The 21,064-nt window shown below is 42.7% G+C and overlaps 1 protein-coding gene and 1 long non-coding RNA gene across 3 annotated transcripts in view; one reads left to right on the plus strand and one right to left on the minus strand.

Annotated features, from left to right (window-relative positions):
* Window positions 1–1,592: 1,592 nt before the first annotated feature.
* Window positions 1,593–21,064, plus strand: part of PRKCA (protein kinase C alpha) — a 141,428-nt gene continuing 121,956 nt past the window's right edge. Inside the window, exons 1-2 of the mRNA XM_056505734.1 lie at window positions 1,593–1,838; window positions 4,808–4,839. Of these exons, the coding sequence (XP_056361709.1) occupies window positions 1,666–1,838; window positions 4,808–4,839 (205 nt within the window). The 5' untranslated portion in view covers window positions 1,593–1,665. The remainder of the gene's footprint in view (window positions 1,839–4,807; window positions 4,840–21,064) is intronic.
* Window positions 6,983–19,634, minus strand: LOC130260390 (uncharacterized). 2 transcript variants are annotated; one of them, XR_008841770.1, is made up of 4 exons: window positions 19,481–19,634; window positions 14,148–14,259; window positions 9,250–9,332; window positions 6,986–8,537 (listed from the first exon to the last, which is right to left on the minus strand). It is a non-coding gene; the product is annotated as an uncharacterized LOC130260390 (long non-coding RNA). The 2 variants fall into 2 exon arrangements; XR_008841771.1 differs by having other exon boundaries at window positions 6,983–9,332.

Here is a 21,064-nt window from a genome sequence, read left to right on the forward strand (position 1 = left end):
CTTTAATTCTTGTGAAATAAAACATCTTACACAAGCTTACACAGAAGACAAGTGTGCAGATATATATGTGTACTGGGGTAGAACTTTTAATATGCATTTATTTCCCATTTGTGTAAATTTGTAACCACGGGAATAACATTTATTAAAAACAATATGATTAATACTTGCTTTCTTTATTTTATGTATATATTTTGGTTTTATTTTAGCATAGCCATGAATTTTCTGAGTGTATTAATATGAGAGGATGCCATGGGCAGATGTTTCTGTATCCAGGGACTTGGTGATATTTTGTGTGTAATGTGAGTAAACGAAGATGAACAGGTCTATTATTTGAAGGGATGCTTGAAGACAAAACCAAGGTAAAATCTGTTGTGTATGTGCTGAACGCCCTAATTAGCGAAAGAGACCCGGTGAGTGTTTCCTACACTTTTTGTTGAGGATATTTGTATTGAAATAAGAATTACTGCGGGATATTTCCATAAAGACGCTTGGCACAGTGCAGTGGGGCAGGACATCCTGCGGTGCCGTGCGATGCTCAGCGATCTCGGCCCTGTGGCCGGGTTTGAGAGCGGCAGGAAGGGGAAGGTGCGCGGGGCAGAGCGCAGGGCTGCGCTGTTTGCTGTGGGGCAGCAGGAGCGGCTCAGGGTGCGGGTGCAGGAGCGGCAGGGTGCGGTGCGGGTGCGGGTCCCGCTCTGTGACACGGCGCTGGCCGCGCCCGGGCCGCTCCGGGCGGAGGGAGGCAGCGCTGGCAGCAGGGATGGGGACACGGTCCTGCCGGGCCGGGGCAGGGAGCTGACCGGAGGGAAGGCTGTGTGTCCATGGCTGGCACCGGGAACTCTGAGTGTGTGTGTGAGGGGGAGAGAGAAGGGGCTGCTGTGTCTGCGTGGGTGTGGAGGGAGCTGTGGGGTGAGAGGAGCCGGTCTGTGTGTGAGGGGAACCTCTGCTGTGTGAGGGAGAGGGGACCTCCTTTGTGTGTGTGTCTGTGTGTGGGTGTGAGAGAGAGAGGGGATATTCTGTCTGTGCATAAGGGAACCCCTGAGTGTGAGTATGGAGGGAGAGAGAGAGAAAGGGAAAGTGAGAGGGGAGATTCTGTGTGCGCGTTTTAAGGGAACCTCTGAGCGTGCGCGTGTGAGACAGTGAGGGGAGCTCTTGTGTGTGCGTGTGTGGGAGGGAAGCCTGTGGAGGTGAATGTGAGAGAGAGAGAGAGAAAGAGAGAGAGAGAGAAAGAGACAGGGAGAGAGAAAGAGACAGGGAGAGGGGAACCGGTGCGTTTGGGGGGAGCCGGTGCGTGTGTGAGAGAGAGAGAACCCCCGGTGTGTGTGTGAGAGCCCCGGTGTGTGTCTGTGTGTCTGCGAGTCCCGGTGTCTGTGTCTCCGTGCCCCGGTGCTGACGAGGCCCAGCAGGTGCGGCCGCCCTCCCCCGTTCTCCCCCGCTGCTCCCCGCGGGGGCGGCCCCGCTCCGCCCCGCCCCGGCCGGGGGCTCGCTCGCTCAGCCGCGGGCGGAGCAGCCGGCGAGAAGGGCTCGGGATCCTCCTCCGCTCCGACGTCAGGCTGGGAGCGGGAGGCAGCGCCCAGCGCCGCCGTTGCCAGAGACTCGGCGGCCGCCGGACGGGGCGGACGTCGGGGCGGCGACTGGCGGAGCGGCGGGGGGTGGGGAGGAGGCGCTATGGCCGACGTGTTCCCGGGCTCCGAGCCCGCCGCCGACCCGGAGGCGGCGCGGCGCTTCGCTCGCAAGGGCGCCCTGAGGCAGAAGAACGTGCACGAGGTGAAGGAGCACAAATTCATCGCGCGCTTCTTCAAGCAGCCCACCTTCTGCAGCCACTGCACCGACTTCATCTGGTGAGAGCCCCGGGCGCGCGTCCCCTCCGCGCCCGCCGCCGCCCGGGCCCGCTGCGCCGCGGGGATTCCCCGCCTCGGGCAGCCCCGGCTCCGCTGACCCGCCCTGCCTGCCCTTCCCCGGGCAGCCTGGTCCCGGTGTTGTGCAGGTGACCCCTCTGGGGTGACCCCCGGTGTCACCTCGCTGCCCGGGCGCTGTCGCATCCCCCTCCCGGCGGGGCAGTGCGCGGCTGCCGCTGCCCGGGGCTGGGCACGGTGCGCGGGGAACCCCCAAACTTGTCGGTCACGGAGACCAGCAGGGTCTGGAGCCCCCCGCAGCGCTTCGCACATGGTCCAGACTGTGCTTCCCACCCTCGTCCCCCGTTCTGCCCGGCGGGGCTGGGCGCAGGGTGCCGGTGTCAGGGGTGGCACAGCTTGGGTGACCCAGCGCTGGCTCCTGGTCGGTGCCTGCCCCGCTCCCTCCCGCCGCTCCGCTCCGCGCCGGGGAAAGGGAGCGGTGCCTTTTGAGAGAGGAGGGTTCCTGCTGGAGAGGGCAGGAAAACTCCCTGCCAACACCCTCATTACTAAGCTGGTAGGGAAAAATACACCCATGTGTTGGTGCCGTGGCGGGGCAGGGCGGCAGCTGCGCGCAGGCCGGGCCGGTCCGAGCCCCGGGCAGAGCCGGGCGGGCTCGGGGCTCCCGGGGCACAGACAGCTCGGGATTCCGCTCCTTCACCTCGCTCCAGCCCTGCTCCCCTGCCCCGCAGCCGAAAGCGAGAGCTGTGATTTATTTTGGCCGAAGTTGTGCGCGCAGCTGGCTCTGTGTCCGTGGCACGCTTCTTGCTCTTTTTATGTGTGTTTATGTGTCTGGACACGGACCTTTTCCTTCCTCCGTCCGTTTTCCTCTGCTTGCATGCTGGAGCAAAGACTCTGCTTGTGCCAGAAACGATTGAAGTATATTCACAGAGTAAGGCAGGAACGCTGACATGGTAGACTGGGCAAGAAACAAGTCAAATTTCTGAGTTTTTCTTTAATTTTTTTTTTTTTTTTTTTTTTTAAACCGTAGAATTGTGTATGGTAAAAGTGAGAGACTTTCAGAAACTGCTTCAAAGTTAATCTAAAGCAGAATGGGTTGGGAGGTGTGAAAGGCGCCGCAGGGTTATTGCCGAGCGGTGTTTGTGCACACAAGCAGCACAATTACAAAACAAAGCGGAGCTCTGTCACGAATGACAAGGTGGATTTGGAAGTGCAAGGGTAGCCTCTGGCTGACAGGTGGCAAGAGCGACTGTGCTTACTGAGCCTGGGGAAGCTCTCCACGTTCCTTGGAAGAGCATCTGCCACCTCGAAAACTTGTTTCGTTTTCTGGTTTGGAGATGGGCCGCTCTCAAGCAACCATCGCGCATCGCTGAAAGTGTTTCCAAAATGACTTGTGTCAATTAACAATGTTTAAAGGTGTAAAGAACTGTAAACACAACCTTTCAGTGAGCTATAAGCTGTATAAATACTTTTCCTTGGATTATGTTTCAGCAGGTAATATTTACCGAAGTGGTTTAGTGCCTCCTTATCCTCTTCGGCAACTTTCACCTCTCCACTTTGGTTCTGGAGTGTTGATATATTTTAAAAGACTTTTGACTTAAAAATTAGGTTGTAACTGCTCAGGGAATGGAATGGGCCGTGGCTCTGCAGGGTTCAGCTCAGGCACTGAGGAACAGCCGTGCTTAGGTAGAAAAGGAATATTTACAAGTAGGTCTATTTCAAAGGATTAGAAATTTTCTCAGGTCTGTTTCATGTTCTTAGTCCCGCCATCAGCTTTCCTGCAATTGCATTTCCACGCTTCCAGCTTTTGAGTTTTGTGAAGATAAGTTGTAACAGCATCAGAATGGCAGTATAGGCACGTGTGCTGCCAAATAAACAAATAATTTGATTTTTCTATTGGTTTTCCTAGTTTAGGTTTGCTTATAGTAACAAGAAGTAGCAACTTGGGCTGAGAAATGTAGAGAAATGCTCTAAACTGTGTCATTTCAGCTTCCACCTGAAGGAACAATGCACCAAAGGTTTTGTCTCTTCCATAAATAAATAAATTTAAAAAGTGGAGAAATTGTTGATGCATTTTTTCTTAAGAAACCATTTCCATAAAGTTGATAATTAAGCTGTGTGTTGTTAATTGCACACAGCTTCTCCAGCTCATGGCTTTTATCTGTGTTTGAGTGCGAGCAGCTCCAGCTCTCCAGATGAAAAACAGGCTGCAAAGAAAAAGGCAGAGAAATGTTTATAGGCAGGATACTCAAAACAGTTATTTTTGTGGGAAGAGAATGTTAGATGCTTACAGATAAACAAATAAATCCACAGCAGTGGAGTTTGCCAGAGGTATAAAATGTGTTGGAACTCTGGATACCACTGTCATTGTATTCACTGCAGAACTGTTACAAATTTGTATTTTGTTATGGAAATGGGGCGAGGAAGCTGGAGAATAATCAGCAGGAAAATCAGGGGCCTGTTTTCTCATCTGTGTTGAAATAAGCAAAACTTTTCACCTGCCTGCTTTCCATACAGCAAACGGCTGGACTCTGGCTGAGCCTCACAGCAGCAGCTTGTAATCCCAAAATTTGGATGAAACCCCGAGTCTGGTTTGTTTTATGTGCCTTTGCTGGAACTTGGAATACTTTACGTGGCTGTTAAGTATACATGTGGCATTAAACGAGTTGAAATATTATGCAGCAATCACAGATGATGATAATTGTAGATCCAAAATAGCTTGTAAAATAATAATAATAAAAAAATTGTTGCCAGAAGCTGAAATTACATAGCTGGTGACAGCTATTGTTCTCTGCTTTGAAATGGGTGGGCTGGTCTGTGTTGTGTATTTGAAAATCTGTTGCTGTCGTAGCAAAACCTGAAGTAATTTAATATGAAGCTATTTTTATGTTTTTAGAGATCATTGAGTCGAAATTAAAACCAAACATACTAAGGCAGTTTTTTCCTTCTTTATGCAGGGGATTTGGGAAGCAAGGATTCCAGTGCCAAGGTAAGCCACAACTGCTTTGCTGGCACACACAGGTGGTTGCACCTTATTTTAAAGGTACCCAAAACTTGCCAGCAGCAAGAGAGAAACAATCCTGGAAAAACTAAGCAAGCATCATTGCCTGTGTGAATTCTAAAAGAAGACAATTATTCAATTAAATAATTATTGATATTTACATAATTTACATTGAACAATCAAGTAACTATTCATACTGTAATAATATAAAAAGTTGTGTTTTTTTTTTTTTTTAAATCCCAGCACAGTAAATATCACATAATCTGCGTGATTCTAACTTTTCATGGAAATAATCTGTGCAATTTAGCTTTGCAGAGATCATTTTTCTCATCAGAAGCTCTTGTCTGTGTGGGCGTTTTGGAAAATGGATTCACTTTTTAGTCATATGGCTTCTTTTCATAACCCAAAGTCCCTGGTTTTCATTTTCATACAATGCATGTTCAGGAGGACCTCTGGCTTCAACTCTGTATCAGGACAAGACAATTCTGTCTTATGTAATACTGAATTACAAAAAAGAAAAAAAAAATCCACCTGTGTAAAATCACTGGCTTAATAAACCTGTAACACTGAGAAAATGAAAGCTGCTGTATTCTGTAAATGCTGTATTCTCACACAGCCTGCATTTCTGCCAAATACTTATCATTATTTAGCATTTAATCATGAAATAGCCACACCCAACCAGTGCAGGTTTTTTCTTTTGTCATACATTTGCTTAATTAGGATGAGCCTTTGTTGGTCCCTCTCACTTCCCCACCTTCTCCCTGTCACTTCTGTTGCAGCTGCACCTTGTGTACTCATTAGTTGGCCTTTTCCTTCTTTCTTTCCTGGCATTTCTGATGGGTATTTGCTCTTGGCTTAGAGCACATTTGACTCTCCTGAACATTGCTTTTACTTAGCAGTTAAGGAAATTATGGATTCTGTGGTATTTTCGTGAAAGTTGATGTGAGCTGATGCTTCTTGAAATTAAACCTCTGAGAAGTGGATGGCAAAGACTGATGGCTTTTTGAAATTTACAATAAATATATTTTCTGTCTGCAAGCTGAGCCTTGCAGACACACACAGCATTTCCTGGTGGAGGTAAACAGACATCCATCATTTTTCCTCTGTGCCCCAAAACATTAATATTAAATTTTGCAAATATCCTCCAGTTTTTTGCCACCCATCACGTCCAAAACAGTGCTGTAGATGAGTGTGCAGTGCTTAGGTGGCAATGGAATGGCATTTCCCCAGTCTCATTCAGGACAGCTCAGTGGTTCCTAGTTCAGGAGTTATTTAGAAGTTCATTATGGATTTCTGTTGGTATACAAAAAATAATTGGGGCTGCATTTAAGCTCAGCTTGCACAGTGCTGACTTTCTCCTGTCTCCCAGCTGGGGGCTCAGGCTGGGCAGGATCCCCTGGCCTGGCAGCTCATCTCCAAGGTTTGGATTCTCTGCCTGGAATTCCTTCTCCCATCCTAATTCTGGTGGCCAGGAACAGTTCTGCTCTGAGGACTGATCTGTACTTCAGGATTCAGTCTTGTTTCCTCTGCAGTACCATTCATGGGCACAACCAAGAGTAAAAGCAGTAGAGCAGCTCTTTTTATTTTTAAATGTCTCAGAAGTGATACTTTGTAGAATTCTAAATATGTTCAGACTGAACTTTTGTCAGTATCAGAGCGAGAATCTACACCTTCCCTTTGGGTTTTTCTGTGTTCTTGGTCAAAATCTCTGAGAAATATTCTGCTTTTACATGGTTTGTAGCAAGCTGTTGTTTGTGCACTAATAAGTTTAAGCAATGGGTTTTTTAACCAGCATTCAATAAACTTTCATTCAAAATCAAAGGGGTCATACTCTTGGAATAATACTGTTGAAAAATAAAACTTCCATGATAAAGTTGAGCCACTGAATCAATGTTTTTCCAGTTCAGCTTTCTGAAGCTTCTGTCTGAAAAGTCACCAGCTAAAGCTGGAAAGCCAAACTAGTGATCAAAATTACTGAGAACATGAGGAACTAAAACCAAAAGGTAGGCTGGAGAAAAAACTCTAATTTCTATAATGAAGTGACTGTCTTTACAGAGGAGAATGACAGATGGAGAATAAAATGGAATTTTCAGTATGACATGAAGGAAAGAATATTGCAGTGACAGCTCTTAACATGACTGGAGTTCTTGGTCCATCATGTTTCCATTATAAAAAGCCTTTTCTGCTCTGCTTTCAGGAGTGCTGTAAACTCTTCCACCAGACACAAACCTGATCTCAGGCAGAATTCACAGCTGGGGGTTCTGTTATTTCCAAAGTTGTGGCCTCTGATACCAAGGGGAAGAGGAAGGCCCACAACAGTCACACACCACACTCAAATGATGTTTCTGTTATAAAAAACTGCAATTCTATCAATATTTGCATTAGAGTTGTTTAATTAAACAAAAGGTCTTAGTTGTTAGGTAGTTTTAAGTATTGCAGAAAATATGTTTTTACATATTTTGAAGACTGCAATTTTAAAAGCATTGCACAAAATACAGTCCTGGTTTTATTTGTAAGAGAAGCCCTTAAAAGAAAATATTTAGTATAGATTTTATTAAAATTGAAGCAGTGCTATAGTGGAATGATCTGATTTTGGACCACTAATACCTTTTTTCATTGGACTTGCTTAACCTGTATGTTATCATTTTGGTTTTCAGATTTTGATGCTCATTTCTCTGGTAGTGTTCAGCTTCAGCATTACATAAAGACATTTAAATGACCTCTTTGGAGTTGAAGAGAATTATTTCAGTTTATTATCCTAAAACATTTTGCAAGATAATTTTTTTTCTCACCTCTTATTTTTGTGGGATCCTGATGAATTTGCAAAAGACAGCAAATCAAATTTTGGTGTGTTTTTAATGCCCTGAGTGTGACAGAGGGTTAGGTGCAATTGCATTATTGCCACACAAACGCTCAGCAGGGGACTGTCCACATCCTAAGTAGTTTGTCTTTCCTAATGGGTGTATTTGAACCTGGCTGCTGAATATTCCAGCAAACAGAACCTCAGAAAGGCTGCTGAGGTTTGCAGCCACGAGCTGGGATGTGTTAGTTCATGGAGAGAAGGGAAAACTCTGTTGCATGATTGGAAAGAGATTTTTAGAGAAGGGAGTTGGGGATCATAAAGTAGCAGTGGGAAATGTCTTTTTGGCCATGAGTGGGTTTGAAACTGAACTTGAGAGACTCCAGATGGATTAATGTTCTCCTAGGGATGGAATTCAGGAAGAATTTCCTCACAGGAAGGGTGGTGAGGCATTGGAAGGGGCTGCCCAGGGAGATTTGGGGCCTCCATCTCTGGAGGTGTCCAAGGAATAACTGGATGTGGACTCAGTTTTCTGGGCTGGTGACAAGGTGGGGATTGCTCACAGATTGGTCTGGGAGGTCTTTTCCAACCTCTGGGATTCTATGAAATTTTAATTCCTGTTATTAGAAAGCATTTTGCAGTTTGATACTTGTGGCTTGTTGTTGATGTATAGAAACATGAAGTATTTTAAATATTGTGCTTGTGAAACAGGAGTTCTCACTCTGCTGTTTTGCTGTTTGCTGTTGATCTTGTCTGTGGCAGTGCAAACACGATGGGAGGATTATTCCAGGGAGTTTTGGCTTCCTTTTGTTTTCTTGCATTGTCAAGCAGGCCAGCAAGCTGTCTGCAGCACTGAAAGCTTTCCTCTGATGTGCACCTGGAAATACTGCAAGAGTCATGTAAAAAACTGAATAATTTAAACCTTTTTCAATCTGCCACAGCATGAAAGTTCCTCTTTTGAGACAGCAGACTTTAAATTAAGCAAGCAATTAAGTTAGATTTTGGCTTCATCATTCTTTTGATAGTCTGTTACACTCTGAGCATAACCTATACTTGTTTCTTTCTGTTGGGTTTGTAAGAAACATTTTTGAATAGAGATCAGCAAATAGGAACTCACTAAGATGTGAAGAACAAATATTGTAGAACATGTATTTATGTAGGTTTAGAGGTTGTTTTAAGTTCAGCACTGAAGGCTCGGCACGTTTCCTCAGGGCAAAAATATTTTTAGTTACAGTAATATAAATGTGATCAGATCATGTTTCTGATTAAGGGTCTGTTATTAATTCTCTCCTAAATGGTCAAAATTTGTAGTTATTAACAGCAAGTTTTGCCTATTTTACATGGTTGCTGCAGGCTTTACTGAAGTGCAATATTCTGCTGTAGTTCAGCTGTGAAATACATTTGGCTTAAGGATAATAATGAGCTAAGGAAGAGTTTAATGTTTGTTTCCTAATTTACATAAATAAAAATTAGAGAAATCAATTAAAGCAGATCATTAAGCATCCCTAATCTGGGCAGCTATTGCTCTTTCCACTGTTTTTTTCCTGTCTTCCCTCAATTTATTTTCAGATCAGTTTTCTCTGAATGTTGAATTTCACCTTCCCTTGTTGTCCTGAGCTTCTTGGAACAGCTTGTGCCATGCTGGGTCTGGGCTAGGCAGACATGTGCAGCAATTCCTTTACTGAAAAGAGAAATGGAGCAGTTTATTAGTTTTTAATATTCAAATATTGTAACATTGGCACATCAAACCAGCACTTCATTTCCTCTACATTGTTTAGCTTTTATCTAATGGTTCTTGACCTCTTTTCTACAACAAAAAGACCAAAGAACCCCTGGTGCCACCTAATTTTAAAATCACATTTTTTTATTTGAAATGTAGTATTAAAGGTCTGTGTAGTGATTTGGTTGAGAACTAATTTTTAATGCTCTATGAGCTGAAAATTTGAACCAATGAAAACACTGACAACTTCCAACCTGGTTTGCACACAGTTTTCATCAATCCTATTTATAGTAGAAGCAGTACCATTTATTCTTTTTTGTGTTTAGTTCAAGGCTTAATTCTTGCTTTTCCACCCTGATGACTATGTTTCCCCTGCAGTTTCTTCTTCCTTTTACAAGCTTCATTTTACTTTGTAACCTAAGAAAGAAAAATCTATTGCATTGCTGCGTTGCTTCTCATAAAAATAATTTGTCTTCCTTACTTGGAAGTGTTTTTGCCAAAGGGTAGACAAGACACAAAGCAAGTTCCCCTTTCTATGCCAGAATTCTTCTCTTGTATCATTATCATTTTTGTGGTGAGATGGGGTATTACAGACCAGGGCTTGAACAATGTGGGTGTTTTCTTTTGTGCTCTTTGTATTATTTATTAGTCATGTGCTACAGTTTACATTAACTAATGTTGCTGGAAGCCTGAGATTGAGAAATTAATTCCATGGAAGGCTGTGACTGTGGAGCTTGAAAGCCAGCATGAAATCTTCTGAAATGGGAACTCAGTAAAAAAATACATTTCCAGCAGCTGCCTCATTAATGTATTTTCATGTGCATAACTTGGAGGTATCTGTTCAAAAATGGAACCTCCCAGAGCAAAACCCAGTTACACACACACACTCCAAAAAAAAAATCACAACCCAAACAAAATAATAAACATAAAGCATAAACTGGGAGCATAAATTGTATCTGCACAGTTTCCATCATTCCTCTGTCTTTGTCCTTTCCATTGGCCTTTTGCTCTCAGCCTGATCTGTGGACTCTGTATTTCTGGATCCCTTCTCAAAGGGCAGTAATTTTACTCATCTGCAGATAATTTGACATACACAGATAAGATGCTTGTTGTGCATTTGTCTTGTCAGCTTCTATTTATTGTTCCTCCCCTCCTTTGGCTGTCCTTACTTCTGCAACATCTGACCCATTTTATGGGGAAATATGGTTCCATTAATTGCTGATGCCTGTGAAAGTTGAGATTCTGTTCCTATTTCTGCAGGTGAACTCTGAGAGATCTTTGAAAAATTGCCCATGTTCTGAGTTTTTCCTGAGAACAGCAGTGATGGGTGAAACTCCTGAGTCTTAATGAGTGCAGACACACCAGTGCTGGTTCAGATAAGAACCCTTTGGAAAAGTGTATCCCAGTCATCCCAGCTCTGGTGCTTTTCCTTTGGGTGCTGCACAGCAGGTGCTGGAGGGCTTTGGTTCACTGCAGCTCACCAGACATAAAAGCCCTGAAATGGAGAGTTTACTCCACAGCATTTTCCTCTGCAGATGTGTTGCTGTTGGAGCATTACCTGACAGTGTAGATGTGTGGGTTCTGCTTTCAGCCTTTGTTTGGGTGGAAGGGGCAGCAGGACGTCTCTCTGTGCCTCTCTCTGTTGGTGAGGGCTCCTTGCTGCTACAGTCACGAGCATTCACAAAAAATCAATATATTGGATAGATCAGCCTGAGTCACCATTCCTGGAGGATTTAAAGATGTGGGTGTGGCACTTGGGGACATGGTTAATGGTGGCATTGGCAGTGTTAAGGGTTGGACTCGATGATCACCAGGGTGTGCAGTGACAGGACTGAAGGAGGGCAGGTTTAGATTAGAAATTGGGAAGAAATTCTTCCCTAAAAGGGTGGGTAGCCCTGGCACAGGTGCCCAGATTTGCTGTGGCTGCCCCTGGATCCCTGGCAGTGCCCAAGGCCAGGCTGGACAGGGCTGGGAGCAGCTGGGACAGTGGGAGGTGTCCCTGCCATGGCACTGGATGAGATTTCAGGTCCCTCCAACCCAAACCATTCTATCACTGTTTGCAGGCCTTCTCCAGCCTAATTGATTCTGTGATTCTCAATGCACAATTAACTGTACAATTCACTCATCACTGAACATGACAGTAAAATAAATAAATATGGCATTGTACTCCTGTTTTTCTAGATTTCCTTGGTGATACTGTGCTCATCAAAACTCGAATATAATTAAACCTTTATCTTGCAGCAAACATTTATTTTCTTACATTCCATTTCAAGAGCAGAGCCATCTTCACCCTTCCCACATTGGAACATGTGAAGTTTTGTTTTGTTTGCTTGCATTGATCAGATATCCCAGCAGTGTGTTGCAGTCAAGGGACTGACTGTTCCAGTCTGCCCTGGGTGTAATTCCATGGAGCTCTTCAGCTTCTAATTGAACATGTGGGGATGATAGCTCATCCCAGGCTGACAGATAAACCAGTTTGAGTTCTGGGCAAGATAAAGTTTGGCATGTTCTTTATTTTTCCCTCTGCTTTGGTGTAATCCTGCACAGCCACGTGTGGTGTTCATTTTATACAAGATTTTTGTGGATGCCAAGAGCAGAATTTAATGAAATGTTGGAAAGAAAGTTGCAGGAGATGAAGAAAACAGATTTCCCTGTTGGGATGCATTGATAATTATTTCTTTTATGTTTGCTTTTGTGGGTTGTTTCTCTTTAGGGTGAGAGGTAAAAATAATAAGTTGTTTAATAAATACTTCAGGCTCAGTTCCTCAGCTTTCCATCTGCAGTAGAAAGAGTGAAAGTCTAAGAGAGAAGGACTCTCTTGTGTATAATTAATAACAGGAACTACCCTTTAAGTGTTTTTAAATTCCTGTGAATGCTGAACATTTTAATTCTAACTGTTTCCAGCAGTGCCTGTTGAAGGCTTGCAGGGGCTGGGAGTGCTTGGGGCCAGTTATCAGCTGGTAATTTTTCAATTGCAGCTATTTATGAATAATGCCTACCATAAATGTGATTCATAACAGTTATCTTCTAAGTCAGGCAGCCAAACACGTGCATATGTAACTTTCTGTGCATTTCAGTGTCATTTACTCTGGTTTCTTAATTAGACTGTGATTTACATGAAGGTTTTTCATTCCTTTTTGCAATTACATAATATAGACTGTAAGGTACTGCAGGCATATAGGTCTTTTTTTCAGCTTGTCTTCTAGTTCATTAGTTTAGATTTTGAAATAACATTATTGTATTAATTAAAATATTTTCATCAAATGAGCTTTATTAGAAGTCTGGAATATGTCCTTATAAATGTTGAAGTCTACTGGAATTATTATTTTTGTATGTCCTGCCTGCTTTACAAAATGCCCTTTTTCATTTATCATTTATGCTGATACAGAAACACACTTTTTAAACTAAAAGTACAAATTCATCCAGAAACACAAAAAATATAATAATTTTTGCTCTTAGTTTGCTACTTTTTAGTTTTTAAAATGAAGCTGCAAAGGTCTAATTAATGCTTGTCTTTATACAATGACCTGTGAAGGTTTAAAAGATCTGCTCATCATTTACAATCACAAATATTACCAAAAAAAATTAGTGACAAAAATTACAAAAATAGAGGTTTTGCCACTGCCAGAAGTGTCAGTGGATGGACAGTGATCAACACAAATTGCATATTCAAGGTTTTATTTGCCTTTCTAATTGTCAAGTTGTCTTCTTTTTGCTAAGAAAATAGCTCATATTAAAAAAAAAGTGATTTTTAACTAGAATTGCAGCTATTGCTCCTTGTTTGTCTTTAACTTCAATTAAAAGGATTATATACAGCTCTTGGTATTGTATATGCTGCAAGCATTTCCATATAGTTAAATGAAGCTTGTAATTTATTCTGAAGCAGAGTTGGATGAGAATTCAACACTTATCCCTCTAAATGATCCTTACACTTGTGGCACAATTGAATATTGGTGGCAATTTATTTTGCCATTTTCAAATATAAAATCTACAAGAATCAGATGTTTAGAAATTGGGTTCTGTGTGCCTGGGTTTTGAAACCAGGATGTGCATGAGAGTGTCTACTTAAAATCTGTTTTAAAAGGATTAGTGACTCAAAAGAGGCTCAAATACTGACCTTCCCGTTTCTTTTTTTTTTTTTTTTTTTTTTTTTTCTTTTTTTTCTTTTTTTTCTTTTTTTCCTCCCCTCTGCTAAAAAAGGGACAATAAAATATGGCAAAGCATGGACTGTAGATAGAAATTCTTGTTTTGAAGAGTGCTGAAGGTTATTCCCAATGTAACTCTTCCCAAAGCACAGATACTTCACTCTTCCTTTTCCTTTTAATTTATCAGCATTTTTAACTTCCCTGGAATGTGTGCTGAATGTGGTATTTCAGCTCCTGAGTAAACAAGCCATTATTCATGTACAAGGAGGAGTTGGAATAATACTTTATCTTCTTTCAGCTCCCAGTCTGCGTGGGTTTATTATTTTGGTTTTTTACTCAGCAGGATTAGCCAGAATCCACCTCAAAGTATTCTTGTTCTCAAGAAATTGGCCTTTAATTAAATAAATTTAATTAAATTCTGAGAAATAATCCTAATTTTATGCAAAGTTGTTGTGTACATCAGTGTTTTATTGGGTTGATTTTAAGTTTTTTTGTTTCTTAAGGCATTGCTGTTGGGAAAAATCCCCCTCATAGTTATTTTTGCTCCTCTGTCACCCTGTGTGCATTTCCTTGGCATCTCCTGATTCCCTGGGAGAGGTGTTACCTGCTCCTGTTCCCTAGAACCTCTTACCTGAAATACTTTTCCATTTCTTGCACCCAGGCTTTGATCCCCAGAGGGTTTTTGTGTCTGAAGGTGACACCCTGCGAGGTGCTGACAGGTTCTGGGCAGCTCCACTTCTCTCCTGTTCCAGAATTGCATAAAATAGATTTCAGCCTAACAATTCCCTGAACTTGCTCCCATAAAAAAATGTTACAAAATAATGATAAACATAGAAACAGACTAAGCAGCAGAGTTTATTATAAAGTGTATATACAGTTATTTCCATGTTCTTCCATTGTGACAGGTTAGGTGATTGAAATTTTGATGTGTTGTAAAATTAGAGTTTGGACTGTTCCTACCTTGTTTGCAAACTTAAATTTGAGATTATTCCAAGTGTATCAGTTTCCTATCTTCCTTTTTTTGTCATCAGCTTTTGAAAATTGTATCTGCTGGATGTAATTTTATAGAGTGAAACTTCTTGTTAAAACAAGTGATGTGGCTGCAGTAGAAAGCAATAGGTAGATTCCTATTATGGCAGATTCAGTTCTGCTCTGTGTATGTGCCATTGAGACAAATGCTGCAAAATTGCAGAAAGAATAGAGAAAAATGTTTTTATTTATAGTCTGTTTCAATTAGTTTGATGTTCAGAATTCCTTTTGCTCTTACTGAGAGATCCTAAGTTGTGAAACTTTGAAACACAGTAAAGGCTCAATGAATCTTGTGCAGCTTAGTTAAACTGTATTTCATGGGGTTTTTAATGCAGTGTATGGCCAGGACAAACACACAGCTGTGGCAATTGCCTGAAGACCCTGGGGAATATTGTGTTAAATAGGAAAACTTCCTAAAGCATTGTTCTTAGCCCAGTGTATCAGTGAGAAAATGGTGCTTTTTTAATGATACTTTATTTCTTTGTGTTCACAGAATCACAGAATGGTTTTTGGCTGGAAGGGACCTTAAAGCCCATCCAGTGCCAGCCCTGCCATGGCAGGGACACCTCCCACTGTCCCAGGTGCTCCAAACCTTGTACAGCCCGACCTTGGGCACTGCCAGGGATCCAGGGGCAGCCACAGCTGCTCTGGGCACCCTCCCAGCCAGGAATTCCTTCCAAATATCCCATCCAAACCTATTCCCTGTGGGTTTGAAGCCCTTCATTGTGTCCTGTCCTTCCATCCCTTGGGAATTGTCTCCCCCCATCTTTCCTGCAGCTCCTTCAGACACTAAGGCCACAGTGACATCATCCTTTTCTTCTCCACGCTGATCCATCCCAATTCTCCCAGCCTTTCCTCTGACCCTCTGAGTGCCTGCTCTGGGCTCTCTCCAGCAGCTCCACATCCTTCCTGTGCTGGCCCCTCCAGCTCTTTGCTTGCCTGAGCCTGACCCATGTGCTGGCACCACCAGCCCAGGTCCTGCAGCTCTGTGTCTGCCATCCCTGTGCAGCAATATCCCCAGTTTGCTCTGAAAAGGAGCCCTGAAAAGCTGAGTAGTCTCTGAAGAGGGTTTTGAAGTGCAAGTGCTGGAGATGTTTTATACATTTTCCTGGGAAGCTGTATTGTTTCCTAATGGGTCTGCAGTCGTTATGCCAACTGCACAGCAGGCTGTTGCATTAGAGGGTTTTACCTTCTGGTGCACCCTGTGTGCTCCTGCCAGTTGTTGTTCCACTGAGCAGTTCTTTTAAGTGTTTTGTTCTGCCTCAGGTACCCAGGTGTGCCTGATGGGGCTGTAAAAATGATGCCTGCCCTTGTTTTCCTACAAGGCAGCAAAGCTCATCTCCAAGATTCCTGCAAAACCCAAGTGTTGTCAGCATCTCTTGATGCTGTGTAATGAGGAGCAGCTTAGTTGTCAGGTTTATATAAAGTGCTGATGATCTAATTGAGCTTAAGCTTCTTTGAACCCTTTGCAAAAACTGAATTATGTTGTATATTATTAATCCTGGTACAAGGCCAGGCGTCACTTTCATTTCAGAATATAAATGTATCATGTTACTAACATTTAAGGCTCGTGTTTTATTCAGTTGTTTTGCATGGTATCTGTGGGTTTGGGTGCCTGACAGCAGATGTGCTGAGGGCAAGGTCTGCCAGTGTCAGGGGCTCTCCTGCAACTCCATCAAGCAGCAAATCCCTGGGGCTGCTCAGGTACCTTGGACAGACACAATGGAGCACAAATACCTCACCCTGACATCTTGCTCAATGTGCCTTGTCCAGCTTTCTTTTTTCATAAATGGACTAGAAAAGGTAATAAACCACTGTAAAATGTTTGCTAATAGAGCTGTTTCTGTTTTGGGAAGTGTTTGTCGCTGCTGCATCCCTTTCCCTTTCTGCAGAGGGTCTTTGGCTTCATTTTCCTTTGTTTCCTGCTGCACCCTGAGCTTCCCTGGCTCTCTGCTGGCTCTGTGCATATTTATAGTCACAGGCTGCAACTGCAGCTCCTGTTTTTAAACAACCCAGGCACCATAATGGACATATAAAGTCTCAAGGGTTTTTATTGCTCCTGTCATCTCAAGTGCTTTTGAATCCTGATTACAGAGCAATAAAATGTGGTTGGTTGGGTTAATGTGACTGACAGGGATGGGGACTCTGTCAGGAGGTGTTGAGTGAACAAATTCATTGAGGCAAGGCTGTGAATTTATGGACATCCTGTAACTTTGGAGTATTGATTATATAAGTAAATGTGTAGCCTGAGATTGATGGAGGGAATAAAAGACCTCATATATCATTAATGTGTTTGGGAGGTGTAATTGGGGTTGTGCAGGTTTTTATAATGAGCTTTCTGAAAGAAGCATTGATAAATAAGTTCAGTAAATTTTAATGAAGTCCTCAGCACTATCTATGAAGCTTATTTTGTAATTTAAATCAATACATTAGACAGAGTGGTAATTGTAAAACTTACTGCAGAATTAAATTTTTAATAATTCTTGCTTTCTTGGCTTTTTTTCTACTTATGCAAATATTGACCTTTAAATTCTTAGTGTTGCCTGTGTTTCATTGAGCCTCACTTTGAAGGGGTGAGGGGATCTGTGTGTGTCATCTTTCAGCTTTGGTTGTAATAATTAAAAGGGCAGTGTCAGACATTGGATCATTTGACATTTAACATGGCAAAATGAAAAGGAAATCAGTGATAAAATCAGAGGGGTTAATTTTAGAGCTGTCAGATTTGCAGAGCAGAGAATGCAAACTGGGCTGGCCAGCAGGTGCCCAAGTGGTGCCTTTCCAGAACTCCCAGAACACAGTTTGCCCCAGTTGTGCACTCTTCGTGAGAGTGTAGGATTGCATTCATGCTGAGCTAATAAATGTTCTTAAAAATTGTAAAGCCTGGATCTTGCAATCTGCTTTGTAGAAGGGATCAGTATCACGGTCAGGGAATGTTTATCTATTCCATTCTTCTGCATGGAACAACTGTTGGGATCTGACCTTAATCTGTAGTTAATAGTATGGGTTTTAATGCTTATTTTTATTTGCAGTTCAGAGATCCTCTGAATAACTGAAGCCTCACATTATGCAGAGTTCTGCATTAATATTTAGTAAAGCAAGCTGCCCTTGATACAGGAGGTTTAGTAACCTAGAGAGACACGAGATGTGCTGATACATGCACATATCATCCTCTCACTTTCCAGATGTAATTTTTGAAGTGGAAATTATTTGCTGGAGCTCAGTATTGAAATTTCAATGTGATAGCATGATAAGGTCTCCTGAAGTTTTACATTAAAAATATTTTGTCACATAAATAGTTGATATAATTTAAATTATGCTTGTTATGTCTGGGTGGAAGGACAGAGCTATGAACACCACCTGAAGCATTCACTGGATGCATGTGAGGAGAAAGTGGTCAATTAAATGGATCATGCAAAAAGAATTTCTCACTGCAGACATCTCTTGCAACAATAATTAGGAGGCACAAGTGAGAAGATGCAATCCTTGGTTCCTGGGAAGCTCAGAGAATGGCTTCATGTCCTGTGCTTGTATAAAACATAAATGCACCCTGGGAAATAATTCACATAATTTACTATGGCACACATTGCTGGCCCTGAAAGGAAAAGCCCACAGCACCATTCCTCAGCAAACAGTTATGCCAGGATTAATGATAAGGAGATGATTTATTGTCATCCCCTCCCCTCTTGTTTTAGGATATTGGTATCAGTGGAGCAGAAAATTATATACTTAGAAGTTATTCTCCTCAGGTAAGCCCTTGTCACTTAGTGTGGGACTTCTCCTGCTGTGTGCACAGGAAACTCTGCTGTGTGTTGTGATAGGAGAAACTCACTCCTTGAGCCAAGTTCTGCCTGCAGCTCCCAGTGAATTGCAGGGTGAATGAATCCTTCCATGGAGGGTTGGTTGTACATGCTTAATTGAATTAAGGGGGTCTCAGAAATCAAAGGGCTAATGGGAACAAGGATGATCTTGCTTGAGAAAATCAATAAGTATTTTCTGTTGTGTTAGCTGTGAAATTGATAAGAAAATGTTTAAGTTGCTTTTCAGGTTGTGGTTTTCTTTTTTTTTTTTTTTTTTTTTTTTTTTCCCTCTTCCCCTGTTAGGTCACATTTTGAAAAAAATAGCTCTTGTTGCACTGGCAAATTGTTTATCCTCAGGTTGAGGCTTAAAACCAGAGTAATTTCTTCCTCTGTGGTGTGTCTTTGTGCAGTTAGGCATTCATTCTGCCCTGATGCTGAGATGCAGGGTAACAGATGCAATCTTGGGAGCAACCAGCCACAGCTTTTGTGTTAACCAGTCATCAGGAAATATCACTGCATTACCGGAGTACAAAACGCATCTGTTGGAAATAAGTTTCAATCTTCAGTGAAACAGGATGGGAAAAAACATGCCTGTGCTGGGGAGTGGCTGTGGAAACAGCTGTGCTGAGCAGGGAGCAAGGGCCCTGTGAATGAGTCTTTTGGCTCCCTGGCTCCTCTCCAGCTCTTCTGGCTCTCTGGTGTTGGGGAGTCACTTCTGGCTCTGGGGTTTCTCTCAGCTGGGATCTGCCCCTCTGCAGCCTGGGTGACTTCACAGCCTCTAAAACTCGCAGGTTTTGTTGCTTGTAATTCCTGATTTAGCCTCAGCTTGTCTGTGTGTGCTGCCTCCTTATTTTTGCAGGAACACCATTTTAATTCCTGCATTCCAGAGGAAAGCAGGAAGCTCCAAACCCACCCTTTAACATTTGCCTAGCGCCCAGCTTTGATATTTTATTAATCTGCTGTAATGGCAGAACCCATGTTGCCATGAGGATGCTTTTGAAGGCTGCTCTCAGGAGCTGGTGTCCTGCTGAGTTTTCCAGCAGCCTGTCCTAATTCTGGCGTGTCCCTGCCACAGAGCTGCCAGCCTGATCCCTCCTCCCACCCCACACTCTGCACAGGCACCACAGGCTTCCCTTACCTGTCCTGCACAGCACCAGCACTTGGCAAAGCCTTGATGTGGCACTTGAAGCAAGATAATGATCCTGGATTAGTTGTTAACACAGGATAAAACATCACATTCTTTCAGTGCTCTTAGCCATGACAAAAATTTCAGACTGAAAATAGAAAAAAAAAAAAAATATCAAACCTTTCTACTCTTGCATGTTTTGGACTTTGCTTTTAGGAGAGGTAGAACACTGGTTATTATTTAACACATGTGCTACCTGCATAATGGTTCTAAAATTAGTCAGTTTTAAAATGGTTTTAAATGTGAATTGCTTTCAAGTTGAGTTGGGATGTAAAAACCTCTCCCTGTAGATCTGTTAAGTTATTTTGTGAGATCAGTTTCCTCAAAAATTCTGTTGAACAATGTAGAGTGTCAAAGCTTGTTCAGCTTCAAAACAGATGTGTCCAAAATGGTTTCTCTGCTGATGTGAGACATCAAGCTTTCTCTAGAATAATGCACTAAACCAAGGTGTTATTCAAAATTCTGTGTTTCCAGATTAGTTTTATGAGAAGAGCTGGTTGAGAAGATGGTGGGTGATTTTAGGGTTAAAAAAAAATTGCCCGCTGTCTCTTGAGGAGATACCAAGATCTCTGATAGCACAACTTTTTATTTATAGATTGCTGATGTGTTTACAAAACAGAAACTTATCAGCAATCCAGATGTTCTAGTTTTGCTAATTAACCTGTGTCTGCACACCCTTGGGCTGTCTCTTCACACTTGGACCTGCAGAACATAACATGTTTATGGTATTGAAACCAAAAAATGCATCTGGCTTTCCTAAATGTTGGGTTTAGACAATGCTCTGCATTTCTGTCATTGATTTAAGGCTCTCCAAAACACTAAAAATGGAATTGCTTTGAGTCTTGTTTGTATGTAAGACTCATAGTGCCTCCACCTGTAAAATGGGGATATTTAGCAGTGCTTGGGTTGCACAGACTGTGTCAGGATCAAGATTAATGTGAGGTAAACCTGAGACAGGACTTGTTTTGTTTTTCATTGCTGTGGTACAAAGTCTTGTGCAAAGATGTATTTATGCTTCAAGAGCTCCTGGTCCTGAGGAGTGTGAATATTAAAGGGATGAGTCAGAAGAACAGAACCCTGCAGTTCTGACCTCGGTGCAGTGATCTGGCTGTACCGTGTTGCTTGAGCAGAGTTTCTCCCCTGTTTGCCCTTGCTCTTGGTTCTGCAGAATCAGGAGTGACTTTTTGGCCGGTGGGAAGTTGTAGTTTTTCCAGCAGATCACTACCTAGAAGCAATTCTGTCTTTCAATGAGGAATTATTTTTATAACTTACTACATCTGAAGAACGAACGATGTTTTCTTACTCTTCCATTTGGTTTTCTGATGGGGAGTGTGTTCTTATCTAAACCTCTTTTGCCTTCTGGAGCACACTCTGTGACTCAAGGGTTGTTTAAATGACAACAAATGTGTCCTGGATACCTTTCTCAATGGCTGCTTGCTCCCAGGTAATCTCTTCCCAAGATCATCCATGTGGCTGGCACCAGCCCAGTGATGAGTTTCTGTAAACTGCAATAACCCTGCCCGTGCCAGACCCAAG

The sequence above is a fragment of the Oenanthe melanoleuca genome, chromosome 18 (genome assembly GCF_029582105.1).
Source record: "Oenanthe melanoleuca isolate GR-GAL-2019-014 chromosome 18, OMel1.0, whole genome shotgun sequence".
NCBI classification, from domain to species: Eukaryota; Metazoa; Chordata; class Aves; order Passeriformes; family Muscicapidae; genus Oenanthe; species Oenanthe melanoleuca.